General features: G+C 52.4%; 1 protein-coding gene across 4 annotated transcripts in view; it reads right to left on the bottom strand.

The window, feature by feature from the left end:
- Window positions 1-1155: 1155 nt before the first annotated feature.
- Window positions 1156-22311, bottom strand: part of LRRC20 (leucine rich repeat containing 20) — a 67182-nt gene continuing 46026 nt past the window's right edge. For 2 of the 4 annotated variants that reach the window (XM_057736612.1, XM_057736611.1), the window contains 2 exons: window positions 21695-21862; window positions 1156-3711 (listed from right to left, as the gene is read on the bottom strand). In XM_057736612.1, the coding sequence (XP_057592595.1) occupies window positions 3557-3711; window positions 21695-21862 (323 nt within the window). In that variant the 3' untranslated portion in view covers window positions 1156-3556. Of the gene's footprint in view, window positions 3715-21694; window positions 21863-22311 lie in introns of all 4 variants that reach the window. The other 2 variants (XM_057736610.1, XM_057736613.1) reach the window with 2 other exon arrangements.

The following is a 22311-nucleotide window of genomic DNA, read 5'->3' as shown; positions in this document are numbered from 1 at the left end:
CTCCTTGTGTCCACCGATCCTAAACTGTATCATGATCTTTAACACCATCCTAGTCGAGGCACCCTCCCCTGCACTGAGAGCCCCACCTGAAACCAGACTCCGAAATCTCCTCGCTACTGTGACTCTGCCCTTCCCATGCTGACAGGCTGGGAAGACGTGGTAAAGCTGTCCCTTATTGGGAGAAGAGTCAGCTCAGCTTTGTCTGACCAACAGATCCATCTGTGACATTTCTGGTGAGCCAGCATTCAGCAAGAAGAAACAGAGTCAGGGGGCATCTTCTGTTTGACCTTTGGGGTGGGGGCGGGCAGCAGCCTGAGTCCAGGCTCGACCACAGGAGACAGTTAGAGCAGAGCCCCCAGAATCAGAGAGACAGTGACCAGGTGAGTTCTGGAGAGGCCCTCGGGGAACTCCTCGTACAGCCCCTTTCCTTTACAGAGAGCGAGTGGAGTCCAGAGGGGAAAGGGATTTGTCCAACTCACAGAGCTCTCTGTGGTTGTTAGATGGATTAAATGAGTTAATATCCGTAACGTGCTTAGATACTGACTTGCACGCACTAAGCTCTATACGTGTTTGTTAAATAAAAATGATGGAGAGTCTAGCCTAAAACTCAAGGCAAATTCAGGCTAACCTACCAGATTTAGAAAACAAAAACTGACTTAAACCTTGAACCCAGAAGCAGTTTCTAACTTGCATCAGAACACCCTGGAGGGCCTGTTAAAGCCGAGTGCTGGGCCCCACCTCCAAAGCATCTGATTCTGTAGATATGGGGGTAGGGGTGAGTTATCTAATCAGCTCCCTGGCTGCTCCTGCTGTTCCAGAGACCCATCCTTGAGAACTTCGGACCCTGAGAAATGAATTGCTAAGATAATTTCTGGCATCCATCAGGGAGAAACGACAGGGGGCCTCTTCATCCTTCCGCAGGTACCAGGCCTTCCTCAGCTGACATTTAGAGCTCTGCAGCAGCCCGGCGTTAGGGTAGACGTCAACTCTGCCTGGCTGTGCCTCCGCCCACTGTGGATATTCTGAGCCTCACCCCAGTCCAGCTGCTTTACCTCACGCTTTCAGCAAGGGGCAGCCCCTCCTCCTTGCCAGTGGATGGGATCAGCACTCGGTGAGATCTGTGCCGTGAGAATGAATCAGACACCAACAGGCAGATGAAACCAACGCGTTCTTTATTGCAGACTGAAGCTGAGGGCTCACTCACACAGTGGGCTTTGATTTGGAGCCTTCTCTGACTGCCCAAGCTTTCCCAGCAGGCAAGGACAAATTCTCCAGGTAGAGTAGAAAATGGCTTCCAGAAACAACCCCTTCAAAGGGTCTGAGGTGAGGACCTGGGGAAGCAGCAGCTTGGCATGCAGAGGTTACCCAGAAAGGCAGGGTCCCAGAGGGCCGCACAAACCCAGCCCTCCTCTCCTGGTGGCATTGGGTCAGTCCCTTGACTGGCAGTGCCAGGCAGACTCTGAGAAGATCTGAGAGGCCCAGGGTCTCTGGGGGCGGGCTTGGGGGAGGGATGAGCACAGACTTGGGCCCTGGAAGCTGCAGGGGGAGCTGAGAACCTTCTCCCTCCACTCCAAGGACACGCCCAGGTCACCCCAGGCCCCTGATTCTCAAGCAGTAACGTGCTCACAGAAACCACACAGGGATCTTTTAAAATGCAGGTTCTGATCCTGGAGGTCTGGGGTAGGACCTGGGATTCTGTATTTCTAATGAACTCCCATGGATACCCATGCTGCCGGCCCACAGACCGTACTCGAGTTGCAAGGCTCTAGCCATACGACGCCTTTCTGCATGTTGGAAAAGTGCACCCCTTCTTCAACAATGCCACTCCAAGACACAGGCTGGGGGGATGCAGTGCCAGGCCAGCCTGAGCTGGACTGCAGGCTCACTTGTCCCCAGCATCCATGGCTGAACTCGGAAGCCTCAGAAGATCCCGTTTCAACCTCCTTACCCTGAAAACCCTTCTCCCAGAGCTTCACCAACCAGACCCTGGCACGTGAGCAGAGTGAACACCGGGCGCTCGGCAGCAGGTCAACGATGGCCCAACTTGTCAGCCTCTTGCCAAGGGACAGAAGGCCTGGGTAGGGGCAGGCCTCGGGGCTAGGGAGGCGGAGTGGGACTTAGAGCATTCCGGAAAAGGGTAAGTGCTCCGAGCGGTGGTCTGAGCTCTGAACAGCCTAACCTTAGGAGCGGAAGAGTGGCCACTGATCCACAGATGTAGGATCGGGGTAGCCTGGCTTGCTCCAAGTCCTGTGGTCTCAGGTGTCTCCCATAGACCAGGTGGGCTCTGGGCTCTGAGTCTGCTTGCTCCACAGATGAGAAGGTGGGAGGTAGATATCTGAGGACAAGGGGTCAGAGGTTCTCCAAACCACAGGTGTTGTCAGGAAGCAAGAGCCCCAGGCCCTCTCCTGGTAGAGGGACCAGTTGTCCCTGTTTGCCGGGTGCTGTCCCAGTGTTAGCACTGAAAGTCCCATGTCCCAGGAAACCCCTCAGTCCCGGGCAGACAGAGATGGTTGGTCACACAATTGCTTGGGCACACCCTAGACTCCAGGTCAAGGGCCTAGAGATGACTAGGTCAGCAGGGCTCTGGGTGGTGGCCTGGGAGCTGGCTGGCCACAAATCCAGTGGTCCATAGTGCCTCCGCGCCCACACGGACCAATGACGAGGCAGCCAGACTGCTGCCAGAGAGAGACTGTGTTGCGAGTGGCACAGGTGCAAATGGCTTTGTTTCTCTCTGGGCCGCCTCTGCTGCAGCAGAAGGGCTGATGCCTGGCACACCCGGTCACTCCCGGAGGAGGGATGGAGCACTCCGGACCTCCTACCCCGCCGATTTCTTAGTCATGAGGAAGGACAGAGCCTGTTTGATTTGCTCCCCACTTGCTGGCTTGGTGGTTCTTGGGCTCCTATTCACACGTTCTCAGCCCTGCTGCATCACCAGGCCACACTCTCTCTGCAGCTTTCCCATGACTCCTGGTTCAGGTTCCCACCAATCCAGGGACCCACAGGGCTGAGCGGGTGCCTCATCCGGGTCAGTTCTCAGGAAGCAATAAATAGATGGAGGTTGTCTTCCGTCCCTCTCAGGGCAGCCACTGGCTCTCAGCACTAGAAACAAGGCCTCAAACCCACAGGGGCCCAGAAAATGCTCAGCGATGCTCATCCGTGGGTCCACCAAGTACCAATGATTTGAAGGTAACTTGGAGGCGTGTTTCCCAAAAAGCCTTTAAGGAGCCCAAAGGAGGCAAAAGGCCCCACCATTGCCCCTTTTCTCAAATTGTAAGGCTCAGGGGATCTGCCCAGATTTGCACAGAAGCCATGAGTGCCCAGAGTATAGGCTCCAGCCCCATCCTTGCCTCCTCCCTCTGGGCATTCCAGGGCCCACTACTGCTCTATGCTATCTATCCTGGACCGCTGCACCCCTCCCGCCACACCACGTGCTATTCAGCCCGCCCACCCCCAGCCCCCCAAGCTTGGCCTCCCAAGGGCCCGTGGGACTCCCTCCCCTCAGGGCGCCAGGCCAGGTGGCCTCTGTCCCTTGCTGGGCGGGCACGAGGAGGGAGGCCTAGGGTGGGGGGGCCCGCGCGCCCTCTGGAGACATGAGCATGTCGAACTTGATGAGCGGCGGGGCGATGACGCGCACCTCGGCGTTCAGTGGATTGAAGCGCAGGTTGATGCTGCGTAAGGTGGGCATGGCGGCCAGCTTCTCCACAGGCACGTCTGCTGGGGAGAAACAGACAGGTTAGTGGGTCAGGGCCAAGCGGGCAGAGAAGGATGATGGATCACCTGGTGCACGTGGGCTCAGCACCTGGCACCTGGCCCCGTGTGAGGAACCATCAGGGCCCACCTTGGCATTACAACCACGTGCAGGAAATCATCCTAAAAAAATAAACACAGGATTACCACTTATCCCAGCCATGCCACTCCTGAGTGGAACTCACAGGACTGCAAGCAGGTACTCAAATACTCGTGTACACGGGTTCATAGCAGCACAATTCACAATAGCCAATGTCCACCAACGAATGGATAAACAAAAAGTGGTATAGCCAAACAATGAAACATTAGTCAGCCTGACGTGTGCGACGACATAGATGAACCTGGAAAACGTTATGCTAAATGAAAGAAGTCAGACACAAAAGGTCACAGAGTATATGATTCTGTTCACATGAAGTGTCCAGAATAGGCAAAGCCATGGAGACAGAAAGTAGATTAGTGGTTGCCAGGGGCTCGGGCAGCAGGGATTGGAGAGTGACTGCTTAATGGGTGCAGGGTCTCCTTTGGGGTGATGAAAATATTTTGGAACTGCATAGAGTTGACAGTTGCAGAATACTGTGAATGCACTAAATGTCACTGAATTGTAACTTTAAAATGGCTAATTTTATCCCAATTTTTTTTAAAAAGGACCAGAACAAGGCAGCAGCTATACCAACACCTGGTACCATTTACAGTTCCTCACACCTAACCTTTAGGATCACTCAGTCTCTGGTGCAAATCCCAGGTCAGCCACGTAACAGCTGTGTGCCTAAAGCTAAACTGTTTAGTAATGAGCTGTGTGCCTAATCACTAAACTTCATGTCATAGCTCTGGAAAAGATGGAAACTCTAATCCAAAAGGATACATGCACTGCAGTGTTCATAGCAGCGCTATCTGCAATAGCCAAGACATGGAAGCAACCTAAGGGCCTATCAACAGATGAATGGGTAAAGAAGATGTGGTACATATATACAATGGAATATTACTCAGCCATAAAAAAAACAATAAAATAATGCCATTTGCAGCAACACAGATGGACCTAGAGATTATCATACTGAGTGAAGTAAGTCAGACAGAGACAAATCCCATATGATATCATTTATGTGAAATCTAAAATATGATACAAATGAACTTATTTATAAAACAGAAACAGGGTCACAGACATAGAAAACAAACTCATGATTACCTAAGGGGAAAGGTGAGGTGGGGGAGAGAGAAATTAGGAGTATGGGATTAACAGATACACACCACTATATATTATATAGATAACAAGCATTTACTGGATAGCACCGGAAACTATATTCCATATCGTGCAATAACCTATATGGGAAAGAATCTGAAAAAAATATATGTATAGCTGAATCACTTCATTATATACCTAAAACTAACACAATATTGTAAATCAACCATACTTCAATTAAAAAAATAATAAAATAAACTTCATATTGGGGTAATAATATTATAGTATACACCTCACTGGGTTGTTTGAGGGTGAATGAGAGAATATCTGTGCAGTCATTCCTCGGAGATATTGTGGGTTTGGTTCCAGACATCACAATACAGTGACTATCACAACAAAGTGAGTCGTGAATTTTTTTGGTTTCCCAGTGCATATAAAAGTTATGGTACTCTATACTGTAGTCTATGAAGTAAGCAATAGCATTATGTCTAAGAAAACAATGCACATACCTTAATTTTATTTTTAATTTTAAAAAATAGACTCTTTTTAGCATATTTTTATGTTTACAGAAAGACTGAGCATGAAGTACAGAGTTCTCATGCCCCCAGGGATCCCCTATGATCAACGTCTTGGATTAATGTGGCACTTTTTTTTTTTAACAATAAACTGCATATATTTAAAGTGTACAATTTATTTTTTTTCTTATTAGTAATGTATGTATGGCAATCCCAATCTCCCAATTCATTCCCCACCGCTTTCCCCACTTGGTGTCCATATGTTTGTTCTCTACATCTGTGTCTCTATTTCTGCCTTGCAAACCTGTTGATTTGTACCATTTCTTTATATTCCGCATATATGTGTTAATATACGATATTTGTTTTTCTCTTTCTGACTCACTTCACTCTGTATGACAGTCTCTAGGTCCATCCATGTCTCTAAAAATGTCCCAGTTTCATTGCTTTTTACAGCTGAATAATATTCCATTGTATATATGTACCACATCTTCTTTATCCATTCATCTGTTGATGGACATTTAGGTTGCTTCCATGTCCTGGCTATTGCAAATAGTGCTGCAATGAACACTGGAGTGCATGTGTCTTTTTGAAACATATACCTTAATTTTAAAATACTTTATTGCTAAAAAAATGTTCACCATCATCCAAGCCTTCAGCAAGTCACAATCTTTTTGCAATAATAACGTCAAAGATCACTGATCACAGGAGTTTGCCCTCCCTTAGCACCTTGGGGTGACTGGCTCTGAGCTCCCTGGGGGCTGGCTCTGTTTGTTAGACCAGGGCTCCAGTGCTGGAGGCAGGGGAAACTCTTAACCTCCTGACAGCACAGTCTTTTCTCTGTCCTTGAATCCCCAGGGCCAAACACCATACCTATCACATAGACATGGTGGGCACAAAAAGACATTCTGGGCAGCTAGCAGGGAGTTACTAGGGTGGGTCGTGGCTGGGAGCTGGGTCCCAAGCGAGGCTCACTATAGGGCGGCGAGTGGGGCTCTGTTTGACAGGCAGGAACCTACATGATAGATGAGAGGACAGGAGCAGTGAAGGACGTGATGGGGAGGAACCCAGAGCCCAAGGCAAACACGGAGGCTCAGGTAGGGAAAGAAGCAGAGGGGAGGTATTTCCAGGATGTAAGCTTACAAGCAGCTGCTACTCCGGCAGGGGTGGGGGTGGGGGAAGCGAGATCAACTGCTATCAGTTGCCACTCATCTTCTGCTTTCTCTGGAGCTCATCCGCATGCTAATGTCACATTACACGGTGGCCAGCAGCCAGCTCCTCTATGCCCCTTACTGGGTGGGGCGGCTGCTGGAGTGGGAGCTGAAGGAAGGGGCTGCCTGTGGCATTTCTTGTCTTTCCTCATGCAAAGTGGGCCCCCATTTTCCCTACCAATAATGGCTGGGAAGAGAAGGGCTAATGACTTGGCAGCTTCCCCGTCTCACCTTAGCACATTAGCTTTGTAATGGCCGTGGCTGAAAGCACAGCCAGCAGCTGGGCAGGCGGGACAGATACCATCCTCTTTGCCCCTGATCACCTGGATAAGAAAATCCTCTTGCCTTGGGCTCTCAAGAAGTCAGGTCATTTCACAGGGTATTATACCCCATGTGACACAGGAGGAAATCAAGGCCCAGGCTGGTTAACACCTTGCTAAAATGGGCCCAAGGGACATCCCTGGCGGTCCAGTGGTTAAGACTCTGCACTTCCAATGCAGGGGGCGTGTGTTTGACCCCTGGTTGGGGAAATAAGATCCCACATGCCATGGGACATGGCTTATTAAAAAAAAAAAATGGGCCCAAGAAAGAAGGCTGATTCTAGGAACTGATATTTGAGGCCCTGCCTGTGCTAGATGGTTCTTCAAAATGACCCATTTGGCAGATAAGGAAACTGAGCCTCGAATTCTCCATGCTGACAGTGATCCTCTAACTCTGCTCCAGCTGCCCTGGATTTTTCAACTCGGCCTGACTTTTGTGCTTCAGTGTTCAACTCTCAGTGTCCAGTTTTAGCAAGAATTCTGTTAACTTGGTTTAGCCAGAATCCTCCACCCTCGATACCTAATCAGGTTCCTCATCGTCCACTATCCCCTAGGTGATGTCTGATCATCCTGGCCTGCCTTCAAGCAAGAACTAGGGGCTGCTAAGGACTTTTCTCTCTCTGGACTCTGTGACTCCTCCATCCCTCAATCAGGGAGGCCTGCGGGCTACAGAGTGGCCAGTGCTTCTGAGATGGGGAGGAGGGTCTCCCTGTGATGCCCCTGCCGAGGTTTGCTGGGTGTGGCACAAAGACCAGCTGCAGCCCAGCCTTGGAGCAAATCCCCGTGACTCCAGGCCTAGAGAGAGCAGCGATGCCTGAGTTCTCAGCCTGTCATTTCCAAGTACCACCCACTGAGCCGGTCTCTTCAGGGTCTGTGGTGTTTTTCACACCACTCTGCTGAAGGACAGTGATGGTGGGGATTAAGTGTATCTTTTTCCCCTGATTTAACCACTAAAGTTGCTTCAGTAGCTTAGAGGAAGGAGCAATGGGGCCACCAGACTGTGTCAAAGCTGGTAGAATCAACAAACCGGAGTAGCCAAGTTAGCAAGCAACAAGCCCAAGAGGCCAACGGGGCATTTCTGGATAAAGCTTAAAAGAGAACATTTACACTCAGAGCATCCTGACAAGAGCGGGAGATGGCTGGAGGGTGAGAGGAGGATATGAAATGATCTGCACTTTGTAGATGGGGAAACTGAAGCTTGGAAAGGTTATATAAGCTCCCTAGGGCTACAAGGCACATGGGCACCATGGTGGTAACAAGCCAGGTCCCTGGACTTTGGCACACCTGGAGAGGAAGAGGAGCCCCAGCTCCGCCCTCTCCCGTGGGCCACGCCCTCATCCCCATTTGCCGACGTCCTGCGGATCCTCCTACTCCAGCTCAAAGGCCCCCTCCTCTGTCACTCCCTCAGGTCCCCGTCCACAACACTTCATACAAGACTCGTATCACGCATCACACTCTGGGACCACGTTCACCCTGTAAGCGCAGTACCTGGCACAGTGCCCACAGGTGCTCCGTAGCTACTGTTGGACAAATGAGTGAATGAACAAATAAATGAGTATTTTACCTTCCGAGTTCCTTCAGGCTCGGGACCACTCTGGGCTGGGCACACAGCGGCCCCACCAACACCACCACTTGATTAAGCAACTCTAACCTCAGTACATTCAAGAGCTGGGGCCCTTCCCCTGACCTGACCCATTCTGGGCACTCTGGCCACTCAGGGCCAGGCCTCTGTGGCCAAGGTTGTGATAGGTCACTGGCCCTTTAGCACAGTAATCCAATTTAGAAAGTACTGATGAACAGAAATAAAATCACGCACATCCCATCATGTAGAACTAACAATCACTGTTAATGTAAGGTACATGGCCTTACCAACTTTTTAACACATGCGTGCGTGTGTGTGTGCATACACAACTATGTCTCAAAAACGGCCTCCTAGATACTAGGCCGTAACATGCTTTTCTTGATGACACATTGTAAATATCTTTTCCATGACATTATTATGGCCGCATGGTAGTCCAACGAAGGGACCACACTTTGGCTCATGTTTCTACTGTTAGACCCTCAGGTTGTTTCCAACTTTCACCATTACAGACAATGAGAGATGGATCCAGCCCTCTTCCCACCACAGACAGCCGTCCCAGACTCCGGCCCATGTCTGTGGAAGCTTAAAACAATCAATAAAAGCAGAATCAGAGTGGCAGTATTTAGAGAAAATTACTTCTCCAAGGTCAACTTGACCTCCCTTCACTAAACACTGGCACTAGTGACTGGCAAACTTGTTTCACGCCAGTGAGACCAGCGAGAAGAAAGATGATAAAAATTATTGCTCCAAAGCACGATTCTTCATGCGTGTGGCACCCATGGTCTGAAAGGCGGCCGAGAGGAGGAGGGCTCTGGGCCCAAGGAAGTGGTAAAGGCTGTTGAGTGAGCTTTCCAGCACAGAGGTAACGCAGCAGAGACCAGGGACTTCTGATTCCTGCTCTGGCTGCAGTTGAGCCCCATGACATCTGAGGTCCCTGCTGGAATTGGGATCAGAGGCTCCCCAAGCTGGTGGCCTAGGGCCCCAGTTCTCCAGCTCCTGTGGCAGCTTAGAAACAAATCATGGCGCCCTGTGGTGGTCCAGGCTGGAGCAACCCTGGAGAGTTTACACATGGCTGGCTAACTCACTTCTGATCCAGGCGATCTCCTTCCAGCCAGAATGCCTGATTTTTCAGGATTTTTCAGCTTCTCTGCCTCCAAACCCCAAGGGATCCCGACCAGTGAGTGTGGAGTCTGACAGCTTCTTACAATGGATCTGGGGTACTGGGTAAAGATGCAGAGGCAGCACCCCAGCCCTAGTGCCTCAGGCCTGTGGGCAGCACGTGAGAGGCTCCCTTAGCCCCCCCCAGGTGGCTGTGGGCACATTTGTGCTCGAGCACGCAGGCTGGCCTGGCAGCCAGGGTGACCCCCATACCTCAGCCTTGACGCAGCTCTTGGTGCCTCGAGACCTCGACAGCTAAGATCAAGGATGCTGTGCTGAGCTGAGCTGAGCTTCACGCCCCACTCGAAATGCCACAAGACACACACAGGCAAACTATGGTAACCTGGCGGGCTACAGAATCATGTCTGTAACAAGGAGGCTCCCAGGATACACTCACGGCTGGGTCTGCCCCTTCAGAAGACCAGGCGGGGGCAGAGACTGAGCCTCCCCCACCCCACAGAGCGCTGGATGAGCCCTGGATGAGCCCTGGGTGGGAGGGGGTGTGTGGCGCAGGGAGAAAGCGGAAGCAGCCCCCGCGCTCAGCAAGCACCGAGGACACTGCGTGCTCTCGACAGTCCTGCAGGCTGAGTCCCTCGGGGAGGGCTGTGTGGCTTGGGGAGTTCTAAGTCCTCTGGTGAAAGAGAGGCCATTTGGGGGAGTGGACAGGGCAGAGACCCAGCCCCACACCTCGGATCTGCCACTTGGAGTCGTATAATCTCAGGCAGGCCCCTTAACCTCTCTGAACCTCAACCTGCCATCTTTAAACGGTCCTCTGCCTCATGGGGCCACAGGGGCTGCCAGAAGGGACCAGACAGTGCTCCCCAATGATGTGTGGAGAGTGTGGCAAGCACCCCATCAAGAGGATGGGGAGCACAGAGTGTTTTAAGGAATCCACTAATGAACCTTGAGACACTATTTTTCCGAGTGCAGGCTTGCGTGGAAAGAAAAACAAAGGGGGAGAAAAGGCCCTGCTGTGACGTCCTCCTCCACACCACAGGCTGGCCAGCAAGGTGGGCCTGTGGGCTCCAAGTGCGGCCATGTGTCAGAGCCGCTGCCTCCTGCACGCTCCCCTGCCCGGATCCGATGCGCAAAGCCGAGTCACAACACAGTCGCCTTGCTGGCTGCTCTGAAGACAGCCAAGCAAGTCACTCAGGTTGTCTGGTCCAAGCCAGATTGTCTGGTCCTAGCATTTGTCTTCCCGGTCAGATTTTCCATTTTGCTCCCCTGTGCTCACCCTCCCTCCCCACTGAAGTCCCTGCACCCCTCCACCCCCACCTCTCTGCTCCTCCAACTGCTTCAGTTAGATGCTCTGGGGAGGGCCTCAGGAAAGAATGGCAGTTTGACTATGGCCTCCCATTAAGTGTCTACCAGTCCCTCCCTTGCAGCTGGCGGTACGTATGTATCTGACACTCACACGGAGGACTAAAGCGGTCACATCTGCTGTGTGTACGCCAAGAATCTGAAAGTGAGGGGTGAAGGACGCGTAGGATGGAAAAGGTATCGCCTCCCCTGAAGGCTCTTCTCCTGGGTGGGGGTGGACGTGTGAACGGCCCCTTTGTAAGTCCTTGCATGTTCAGAACCTAAGGTCGCTGCTACCAATTTTACCATGGTTTCTGCTCAGGCTTAAGATCATTGTCAGAGAAATAAGACCTCCTTTATAATTGGAAAAATAAGAAGAAAAGCGTCTAAGATAAGCACCAGGTGGGAATGAGTTAGGCAGGGCCTCACCAGGGAAACCAGCTTCTGGGAAATTAAATGAGTTGAAGGTGGAGGTGGTGGGGAAGTGGGAGGAGTGGTCAGGAAGTGGTGTGCTGGCTACTGTTTAATAATCCACTTCCTAGAGGGAAACATCCCTGATTCGTAGCATTTGCCAAGTTTTGTGGGGTTTTTTCTTTGTTTTGTTTTTGGCCACACCACATGGCCTGAGGAATCTTAGTTCCCCGACCAGGGATTGAACCCCGGCCCCCAGCAGTGAAATCTCAGAATCCTAACCCCTGGACCACCAGGAAATTCCCAGCATTTACCAGTTTTTCATGGTGTAAATATTCCTACCATGGCCAATTTCAAGTTACCAGGGTGAGGTCACTGAACTTGAGCGAACACCTCCAGTACTGGTGAGCCAAGTCGAGTAGCCCACCCAGGCAGGACCACAGGCTCCCGAGGACAAGGTGCCAGAGCTCAAGCCAATTTCTGCCCACTTACACAGGATTCTTTGGGAATGCCAGACTTGAACTTTGGGGACTGGCCCACTGTTTTGCCATCTATATGTTCTCAGTTGCCTCTGGCTCATAGATAAAAGTTCCTTCCTGAAAATACCCGGTGAGTGGGCTGTGCTACAGGGAAATCAGGAGGGGGAGTCTGTGGGGCAGCAGAGCACCCCACAGGGTCCAGGGACAGCAGGGTCAGTGGGAAAAGAGGAACCCCGAGGCAAAGAAGCACGTCCACAGAGCTCACCTCTGCCACCCTCCCAGCCAACTGTCAGCTCTCTTGTCCTGGCTGATCGCTCTTCTCATCCTGATGTAGCCACACACACACACGCACGCACACACGCGCGTACACACACACACACGCAATGGACACTGGGAGGAGAAGGAAGAAGGAGGTTACAGCTTCTTCAGGGATGGAATGTTTGTTGATGGAAGGTTCTGGTTTAGCTCCATGGTTCTGTCTTGCCTGCACGTTGGAATAATCTGGGCAGCCTTAAAAATCATCAAGCCCAAAACCCACCATCAGAGATTCTGACTTAACTGGCTTGGGGTATGGCCTGGACACAGGCATTTTAAAATCTCCTGGATGATTTGAATGCACAGCTGGTTTGAGTACCTCCTGTCTTCCCAATGAGGCTTAATGAGAGAATCCGGTGAAAACACTCATCTAGCACTTCCATCCTAGGACACTGTCCACCTGCTTCCCTGTTTGGGCAGAGCCGTCAAGAGCTAGGCTGAATGCCCGCATTCATGGCTTAGGGAATCCTGCCTCATTACCTTACGCTGTTCTCTCCACCCCAAGGGAGTTTCCCTCCAACCACAGTTACGTGCTTCAGCCATAACTTTCCTGTGGCTTTCAATTTCCCTCCAGCTATATACAAAGATGATCTCTCCTCATGCAAAGCACTGTCCTCAAGAGCTGGGGTCCTGGAGCAAGACTGCCTGGGTTGGAACCCTGGTTTTGTCCAGGCGGCATGACACTGGCCAAGTTACTTAACTTCTCTGAGCCTCAGTTTCCTCACCTGGGGAGAACAATAGTACCTGCTTCAGAAGGTTGTCCTGAGCGTCAAACAAGAGCACACTTGAAAATGTTTAGAGAAGATGCAGATGTGAAGTAAAGGGTCACTAAGTATCAGCTAGTGTAACTGACCATGCCAGGAGCCTCCTGAGAACAGGGAGTGCGCTTTGTCCATCTGCGTCTCCAGCACAGTGCCTAGCACAGAGCAAGCTGCTCAATCGAAAAATGACAGCTGGCGAATGAACACTTTCCAAATGCCTAAATCCATGTTTATGCCCCTTAGAGCCTCTTACTCCCTGAATAAGCCCCTTGCAAGGCTAAGCTTTGAGAGTCAGAGCGCCTGGGCTGCTCTCCAGCACTTTGGACAGAGACAGGGGCAGACAATCTCTTAGACTGGCTCATCTAAAGAACGAAGAAAGTGTTGTGTTTTAAGCAAATGTCAAAGAACTTTTCTTGCTGTTTGCCTGTGTGCTACAACAGAGTGCCAAGAGCATCCTGGATAATTGGAGGCTCTGGGTAATCAAGGTTTCACCACTCAGTGGTTGGCACAGCGAATGCCATTTGGACAGAGACCAAGCATGTGAAAGGTCTTCTGCCCAGAGACCGGGCTTGCTAGTTCCCTCCAGGCAGACACACATGGGCAGGAGCTGCAACAGGAGCTTCCTTCTCCTGTGACTGTGGGCCAGGTCTAATTTGCACTAATTGCTGTTGAAGCCTGTTTGTTTACTCCCAGCCTCTCCCTCAAGTGGCTCCACAGCCAGCAAGCGCGCCTACACTGCGTCTAGTGATGGCTTCACGATCGATGCCTGCACCAACTGCTCACCGCCCGCGGGTAAGGGACAGCGCTCTGCTGGTGCTGGACAAGGGCATTCTGGGCAGAGGGTATGAGTCCGCTTTGCCACCTTGGAGGGTGAATCACCTTCTCCTGGAAACTGACACTCAGCGCTTGGAGGGCAGGGCAAGGCTCGGACTGTCGCCAGCTGGCTGTGCTCAGGCGGAGAAATTCAAACCCAATGCCCAAGGATCCATCCATTTCCCCCCACAAGGGCTGGGCCAGGGGCAGGAGGAAAGTGTTAGGGGTTTGAAGTTGTCTTCCCAGATTTTCTTTGCTTTGACCTTAGGGGCTAACGGCCTTTTCTGGCAGGCAGGGAGCTACAGGAAGTGTGCTTCCAATCAGCCCCTTGTAAATACCAGCTAAAAGGCCTTGCAGTGTGACCCCTCACAGGGAGAGCTCCTTTCTCTGCAACCACAGGGCTCCTGCCAGGGCCGAGCGAGGCCAGTGTAAGAAAACTCTCCCCTCGTGACCTGGCCAATAGCTTACAGATGCTACCAGACATGCAGCACCTGCACCTGCTTCCCCAGGCACCACCCACCCCCCTCCCCTCCCGTCACATGAAGACCTGGCAGGCTCTGGAACACGAAAGACACATGGGCCCAGGTGCACCAAGACCTGGGTTTAAATCCTGCCTCCACCCTGCCCTCGTGCAGTCTGCTTAATCTCTCTGAGCCTCTCTCTTAGCTGTCAAGTGGAGGGAATGCCCCCCATCCAGAAGATAGGCCTAAGCAGATTAAATGAGATAATTACAGAGGAGCAGTGTCAAGCAGCCATAGCTATTAGGTTTTGAAGTCTGTGCGATTTTATCTTTTCAGATCAAATAGGGCATTATTTCCACTTCTGCTTTTCTAGGGTTCCCTCTGTTTAAAAACTATTTCCTGGGCTGCACTGAAAGAACTCTCCTCCTTTCCCCGCCAGAGGCACAGAGGGGGTGTGCTGTGGAACAAAAGGACCAAGTCCCACTCACTCCTGCTCCCCAGGAAGTCCTCCCAGCTTCCCGGGGCACCACTCACTCAGCACTTGGTACGCAGCACTTGTGGTTCATCCTCCCAACCACAGGAGAGTTCCGAGAGCAAACACAGCCTGCAGAACTTCTCACTAAAGGGGAGCTTGGTAGAGCCCCAAAGTGAAATAAAGCCACGTCTCTGTGCCCCTGTGATGCTATGAATTTACTCTGTGAAACAGTGGAACAGTGATGTCAATGTCAGGGAAGGGCAATGCTGAAGTCCTAGTGTGCATTTGTGCCCCAGACTGAAAGAGGAAATCCTGGAGAATCTCTTCTATTGATGGAGACGGGAGCGAAGCTGTGGCTCCCTGGAGGGATCTGCCTCTCCCCCGCCTGCCCAGAGAAGGGAGAAGTTGCTTTGATACAGGGCCTGGCCGCTACTGATACACTGGGCTGTGGCAGGGGTGCAGGTGCCCCCTTGGGTCAGGTGTGTTCCTGCTAAGTCTCCACGGTGCCCCCCAGTCCCATCCTTTGTAGCCCAGGGGACAAGGGTCCTGTACTTTATGTTTGAGGGCTGGTGCCACGGTCCAGATAAACTATGATGAAAGACGGGGGGTGGGGGGAGGGGTGGAGCTGTGAGGTGTGAAAGGAGAAAGCAGTTGCACTAGATGATTCAGGAAGCAAGAGTGGGTAGGACTAGGCACTGGCTGGATGGATGTGAGGAAAGGAGAGGATGGAAGAGACGTCAGTTGCACAGAGATTCTCAATCAACACACTCGTGCCCCACCTAGGGCACGTGCTAGCAATGCAGGTTCCTGGGCCCCATCCACAGAAATTCTGATTCGGTAGGCCTGAGAGAAGACCCAGGAGCCTTCCTTTTGAACAAGCACTCCAGGGGGATCCAAATATGGGGTCTGTGCTGGGTGCCCTGAGGAATTCTGTGAGGCGTAAGAAGCAGTTGTGCTTGGGAGGACAGTGGGGCCATTAGCACGGTCAGCTGCCTGAGACGGCACCTGGTGCTGTAGGGAAAGGCCTTGCGCTTCTCAGGTCCTGCTGTGCATAGAAAGCACTTGGGGGTCAGGGTGCAGATTCTGATTCGGGGGGTGGAGGTGGGCCTGAAGTTCTGAACTTCTGACAGGCTCCCAGGTGATGCCCACGCTTCTGCTTGTCTGTGGATGACACTTGAGAAGCCGGAGCCTCCACAGGGGTTCTCAAATTCCAGCCTGCATCTGCATCCCCTGGGGGCGGAGGGAGCTTATTAAAACAAATTTTAGGGAGTTCCTGGGTGGCCTAGCGCTTAGGATTTGGTGCTTTCACTGCTGTGGCCCGGGTTCAATCCCCGGTCTGGAACTGAGATCCCCGCAAGCCAAGTGGCATGGTCAAAGAAAAAAAATCCACACATCAACCCGCTCCCCCTCCCCCAGTTTGTGACTGAGGAGGTCTGAGGAAGGGCCTAAGAACACGTACGTCTACCAAGTTCTCAGATGCTGCTGCTGGTCCCAGGACCCCCACTCTGAGAACTTGACCGTAAGAAGTGAAACGGTATGAGGACAGAATTAAGTAAATGCAGCCCAATTAAGTAAATCCTTATGTAATACAGATACAGATTACCCCTCCTATAAAAGCTTTCGTAATCAGAAATGGTGTAAAGTGAAGACGCAGTTACCTTAGGACATATCTTATTAACGGACAAACAAAATAAACTGAGATAAAGCACAGATGCTCACATACACAGTTCACAGTTATGGTGGCTTGATGCTGAGTGTGGTTCTGGGGAAGGAGCTTGGCGGTGCCACTCTCTCTGCTCGGGGTATGAACTTCCTCTATTAACTCTCGCTGCAAAACAAACGCTGAATGCAGTTTGCGCTTTTCCTATTTTTTCATAAAAGTGAAAATCCTCTTTGGATTTCCTTGATTAGTGAAAATAGGTACCAGTGCAGTTCTTTCGTAAAAGTGAAGCGGTGTAAAGCAACCTTCGAAAAGCGGGGGATACCTGTACTTTTCCTTTTAAAAGTGCTATTGCTCTACTTGTTAAATTCTTAATAAGATTTTGTTTTCCTGTGATCTCTTGCTCTCTCTGGAACAGTGAATGCATGGGGTAAAGAAACAGGGAACTGAGGGTTACGGAGAGTTAAATTCTAGCTTAACCAAATAGCCTCCTGCTTAGCAAAAGTCTCCTAAATACTTGATTTCCTCTTCATCCCCACATGTTCCAGGAACGTGCTGAATTGCTCTGCAGCATCGAGTAATTGTAAGTTCTTAGGAGTGAACACTGCTACCACACCCACCTCCAAGCCCTGTGTGATGGCTGCTGGGGTAAAGAATTGAATCCCTGGTTTTAACAGGATTGGTGACCCAGCTTCTCCCCATGTCATCACTCACAGACTAAATGCTTCCACCTCCTCCAAAGCCTTCCCAGGGCTCTCTGGGGAACCCCACCTCACAAGGACACATGGACAGCCACCCTCTGCCTGGGAGCCTCCCCCTGGCACCCTCAGCACTTTTGACCATGTCTTATCTTGTAGGTTACTCTCTGCTCCCACTCAGACCTCCCCTACAGCCTGTAAGCAGCTTGAGGTCAGGACCTGAATCTCATGCATCTCTGTAGCCCCTGTTTCTGCAAAGACTCTCTCCCCAGGCAGTCTTATTTATACACACTCAGAAGCTCCCCTATACCAGAAGCTCCTTCTGGTTTGGAAAATATAAGGACCATCCCATATCCCAGAAACTTGTAAGTCACTGTTGCCAGAATAAATACTCTAAGCTACAAAGCCTCTTCTCCCTCTTGGGAGTGCCTGGTAGGCTTGTCACCAAGGACCCAGGAAGCCTCCCGTCTGGATGTGGGCACTTGCTGTGTGTGCTGGGGGGCCACCTGGGGCAGGGGGAAGAGGTTTGTGACCTGCACCACTTCCTGTTCATTGGCACCAGGCCCAGACCTACAGACTTAGGGGGTTAGGACAAAGGCAGAGAAAATGGTGAGACACGAGGCAGGACTTCTGGACTGAACGCTTGGGCCGTGAAGTGTGGCTGAGGTGGGATGGGGTGGGGATGAAGGGTCAGGTGGCACCGAACCTGTCCTCTACCCGGCTCCATGCCTGGGTGAGAGGAGAGCTCGTTCCCTTAGCCAAGCCGTTGCTGCCCATCCTCACACCAGCTCCATCATCTAGTCACCCTGAGGATGCAGTGGTGACGACCACGATGGACAGAGATGTGGGCAGAGATGAGAGGAGGGCAGAATGTAGCGTAGCTGACGGGTGAGAGCTGAAGGACAGGGAGCTAGGCTGGCTGAGCACAAACCCCACATCTCTGCGGGACAACTCATGGAAGCGCCTTTCCATTTTAGGAATTCCCTGGTGGTCCAGTGGTTAGGACTCTGCGCTTTCACTGCTGAGGGCCTGGGTTCGATCCCTGGTCAGGGAACTAAGATCCCACAGCTGTGTGGTGCAGCCAAAAAAAAAACAAGGAAAAAACCAGGAATACATTTTACATCATGACCCAGTACCTACATCTGTGTGGGTACATGACAAAACTGAAATAGAAAGTCACAAAGCAGTACATACCATGCTACAGGTGATATACTACTCCCCCACATGCTGGCTTCTCAACTTATTAATGGGTCATAGCTGGCAACTCAACACAACCTGCCCTATTCTGTGTCCGTCATTTCGGGGGCCTCGGAGCCTTCGGAATTCCTACTCTGCACTGTGCTCCCAAACAAACGCACGCCCACTGTACGCAGATACCACACTCATGCTGGGTGGGGGTGGGGAGCAGGGCAGCTCCAGAGATGAGAGGACATGGAGGCCACATCACACACATGGACTGGAGGACTGTCGGTACACAGCAGCAGCAACGAGGTGCCACATGCTACCCAGACCCGCGACCTGAGGGCATCCGGCTACTGGCGAGCACCAAGGACGGGCACCCTCCCCCTGCCAGCAGTTGGACCAGAAAGCAGAGGGCAGTGTCCCTGCCTCTCCCAGCCTGCATACCCCGTTGAGGTCCTGTGCCTTCTCCCTCCATGGACCGGAGCCCTCTCTCCTCTCCCCACACCATGGTCCAGAGAGTGGAAGCCCAGGCAGCGGCACTGTTCAGAAACAAGATGATGCCACTGCCCTTGGCAGCTTCCAGGCCTTCCTGAGGCCAGGCTGCAGGCATCTTTTGAGGAGGTCCCTTCAGAGGCTCCTTCGGATGCACCTGGGCGCTCGTTTCAGAGCTGCTTGTTCTCTGCTTACTGAACTAAAGCTTTAGGACAACTCATGCATCTCCAATTCATGTCTTTAAAAAAAATTTTTTTTTTTTAATTCCCTTGGAGGACTCTGAGGGGGAAAAATAAGCCACTCTAAGGCCTCCTAAGCTCATACTACAATTATCCCAATGAGCTCCTGCAGGAGGTCGGCTACAACCGGTGAAGAGTGCACAGCTATTTCCATAATGAAGGACTGCAGCCCTCACCTTCTTCACTGTGATGACAGCCCTCCTCCCTCCCTCCCTCCTTGGGCTGCGAAAGCTGTGGCCTAGACTTCCACTGGTTTGGTAGTTAGGAAGCCATCCAAGTAACCAGGATGGACGGGAGCGGGCTAGAAAATAGACGGAAGGAGACCCCTGAAAGTGAACCATGGCTGCCGCCGTGTGCCCCTTCTCTCCACCTGGTTGGGGGAGAACACCTAGGGATCCCACAGTAGAGCAGGCCCTTGGGATCAGCCAAGCACCTATGGAGGAAACTTGGAGGAAAACAAGCACTTGGGGAAAACAAGGAGGCAGGGGCAGTCCCCAGCATCTCCATGTGCCCAGGGCCTGGCCCAGGCTGGGCAGTAGGGGCCTCTGTCACAGACTGAACTGACTGGGAAACAGCCCCGTGGCTGATGTCTCTTTTGCCTGGCCAGGCGTGCAACAGACACTTGACCATGAAGGCTGGGGGAATGTCTTAGTGCCTCAGTTTCTATATCTATCAAATGGGATGATCAGCCTGTTGCCTTGGGCCTGCACACGAGCACGCCTGGTAAGCCGTAAGATGCTTCCATGTGCAGAGTCATCACGGTCACTCTGCAGAAAGGTAGAGATGTGTGTACAGAAGAGTAAGTCAAAACAGCTGAGCTCTGCTCTGGCAGCCGCTGCTGCTAACGAATGTTGTCAGCCCTGTGGGAGGGGAAAGATGAGGGGATCTGTGCCACCCTGTACTTCCCACTTCGGGGAGAGTCACTTCCTGTACTGCAGCCAGCAGAGACACCCACTCACCCTGCTCTCCTGCTGGGGTCAGGGGAGCCACCTTCTGGGGTGGGGGGGTGGGGAGGGCAGGAAGAACCTCCATTTGAAAGCCGAGAAGAAGCTGAATCCCAGAGAGAGGATGTGAGTCTTCCAAAGCTGCAGTTGGGAAGAGGGGAAGCCAATGGCCAGCACTTGTCCTGACCTGCCTGCCTGCAGCTACCCACCCAGCTCTGGTCTTGGCATCAGCCTGAAGCAGCCCCTGCTTGGTTACTGCCCCATTTGGATAAGCAGCAGAAGGAGCCGGAGGCCTCAGGAACAGCCTCGAAGGACAAGAGGAAGGAGAGGAAGGGCCCAGCACGGAGGGTGCGAATGAAGAGCTCAGGGCAAGGCCCTGGGAGGTCAGGACAGCACAGGAGGAAGGGCTTTGCAGTGAAAAGGCACTTCTGGCCATGCTCCTTCCGCTTAAAGACAGAACAAGGGCCCAAGTGACCAGGGGACCAACCCAGGGGCCAGCCACTCAGTGATCCTGGTCTTGGGAGGGCAAGAATGAACCAGAAGCCACCCCCTAGGGCCTTCCCAGAGGCCAGGCAAGCAGAGCCCACTCCAGGCACAGAGCTGATTTTAGAATCATGTATTCTCATCCTAGCACTTCTGCAGTCTCATTGTGCAACCTGATGCTTTCCCGTAACCTCTCTGAGCCTCAGTTTACTCATCTGTAAAAGGATGGACCCAGAAGTTCAGAGCTTAGCTGTTCCCACCTCCCACTCAGCCAAGGCCAGAGCCCTCCAGGCAGCATCCCTGATAGATGGAATGCTCACCAGCGTGCAAGGCAGGCTGCTCTTCATCGAGCAGCTCCAAACCACTAGAGACCTCTTGCTTTTAATCGAATGGCATAATGTCTATGAAAGAGCTTACGAAAATAAAAGCATAACTGAAGGGGGTTATTATTAACCACCAACATTAGAGGCAACGTGAGAGAGGATGAAATGGGACTGGAGCTAGGCTTCTGGAGCAGCCAAGGCAGCTGCGGGAGGAGCCGAGGCGGGGGTGCACAGAGGGACCCTGCTCTCTGTGGGGAAGTTAGCAGCTGGAGAGGATGCTCAGGTCCTGATGAGACCGGCAGGTATGTAACTGCTATGAAAGGAAGAAAGGAAACCCTCCCCCACCTCAGAGGAACCCAGCTTGCTGGCCTCTGCTGTTTGCAGGAGGCACATCTCCAACCCAGAGGGGGAGACCCTCTGGTTCCCTGGGGGGAGCATATTTGTACTAGAAGGCACAGAGAGGCTGTTCTGAACGTGTTTGCCTAGTGGCTCCTGCTTAATAATGGCAAAGAGCTCACTGAGAAGCCAGGGAGGGAGAGCCAGGACTCGGGCAGGAGTCAATGCACAGTGGGTCTGAGCTGAAGGGTCGCACAGGCAGCCGAGGCTGGCAGATGGAGACTTGAGAGGGAGAGCTTGTGGCCCAAGGTGGCCCAGCCAGTTCAGGGCTCCCTGTGGGGAAAGACAAGACCTTCTACCTGCCAGGTGAAAGCAAGTGTCCAACTCGGCCCCTTGCGGGTGGCAGGGCCTCACAATGGCTACCTTGCTAGGCTCAGTGCCCTGTATGCAGGAATCTCAGAGAGCCCAACCCTGCCCTCTTGTCTATGAAACTCTGATTCCAGAGCCCCACGCCTTGTGCCTGTGAGGCTCCGTGAGCTTTCCTCAGGACAGGGAGCTCAGAGGAGGCTCTGCAGACAGAGGGAGGTGAGGGGCCAGGTGGGCTGGGTCCACTCACCCACGATCTCATTCTCCTCCAGATTGATGGTCTCCAGGGCAGGCAGGGTGGTAAGCTGCTCGGGGAAGTCGCGGAACTGGTTCCGGGACAGGTCGATGGCCTTGAGGTGCTGCAGGGTGCTGACCTCGTTGGGCAGGCGGTGCAGGAAGTTCCCTTCCAGGTGGAGCTCTGCCAGGTGGGGAGGAAGAGTAAGGAAGGGGGAAGGGGGAGCAACCCAGAGACCACAGTAACTGCTGGCTGCCTGGGCCAGGAAGGCAGCGAGGAAACCCAGGTCCAAAGGAAGCCCCCCAAGGGGTGAATTCCATATTAATGCAAAAGGAGCATGATAACCCCTATCACTGCCACCCATCATTCCAGCTGGGCTCCCTGCTTTGGGCTTTGGAATGGAAGGCTCTCCCAAAAAATGTCTCTCACCCCTGCACAGGGTGGCATGTCTGAGGTCACTCCTGAGGCTGGTTTAGGGGCCACAACCTCCTTGAACTGAGGTACCGAGAATGACCAGAGAGGCTTTCCTTACTGCAGCTCAAACAGGCTTGCCTCTCAATTTTGTTCACTCCAAATACATCCTTAGGACAGAAGTAGTCCCTCTCACCTGGACCACTCTGGCAGCCTCCTCC

Source organism: Hippopotamus amphibius, chromosome 5, assembly GCF_030028045.1.
Source record: "Hippopotamus amphibius kiboko isolate mHipAmp2 chromosome 5, mHipAmp2.hap2, whole genome shotgun sequence".
Classification (NCBI taxonomy): domain Eukaryota; kingdom Metazoa; phylum Chordata; class Mammalia; order Artiodactyla; family Hippopotamidae; genus Hippopotamus; species Hippopotamus amphibius.
This window is presented reverse-complemented; position numbering and strand designations above follow the sequence as displayed.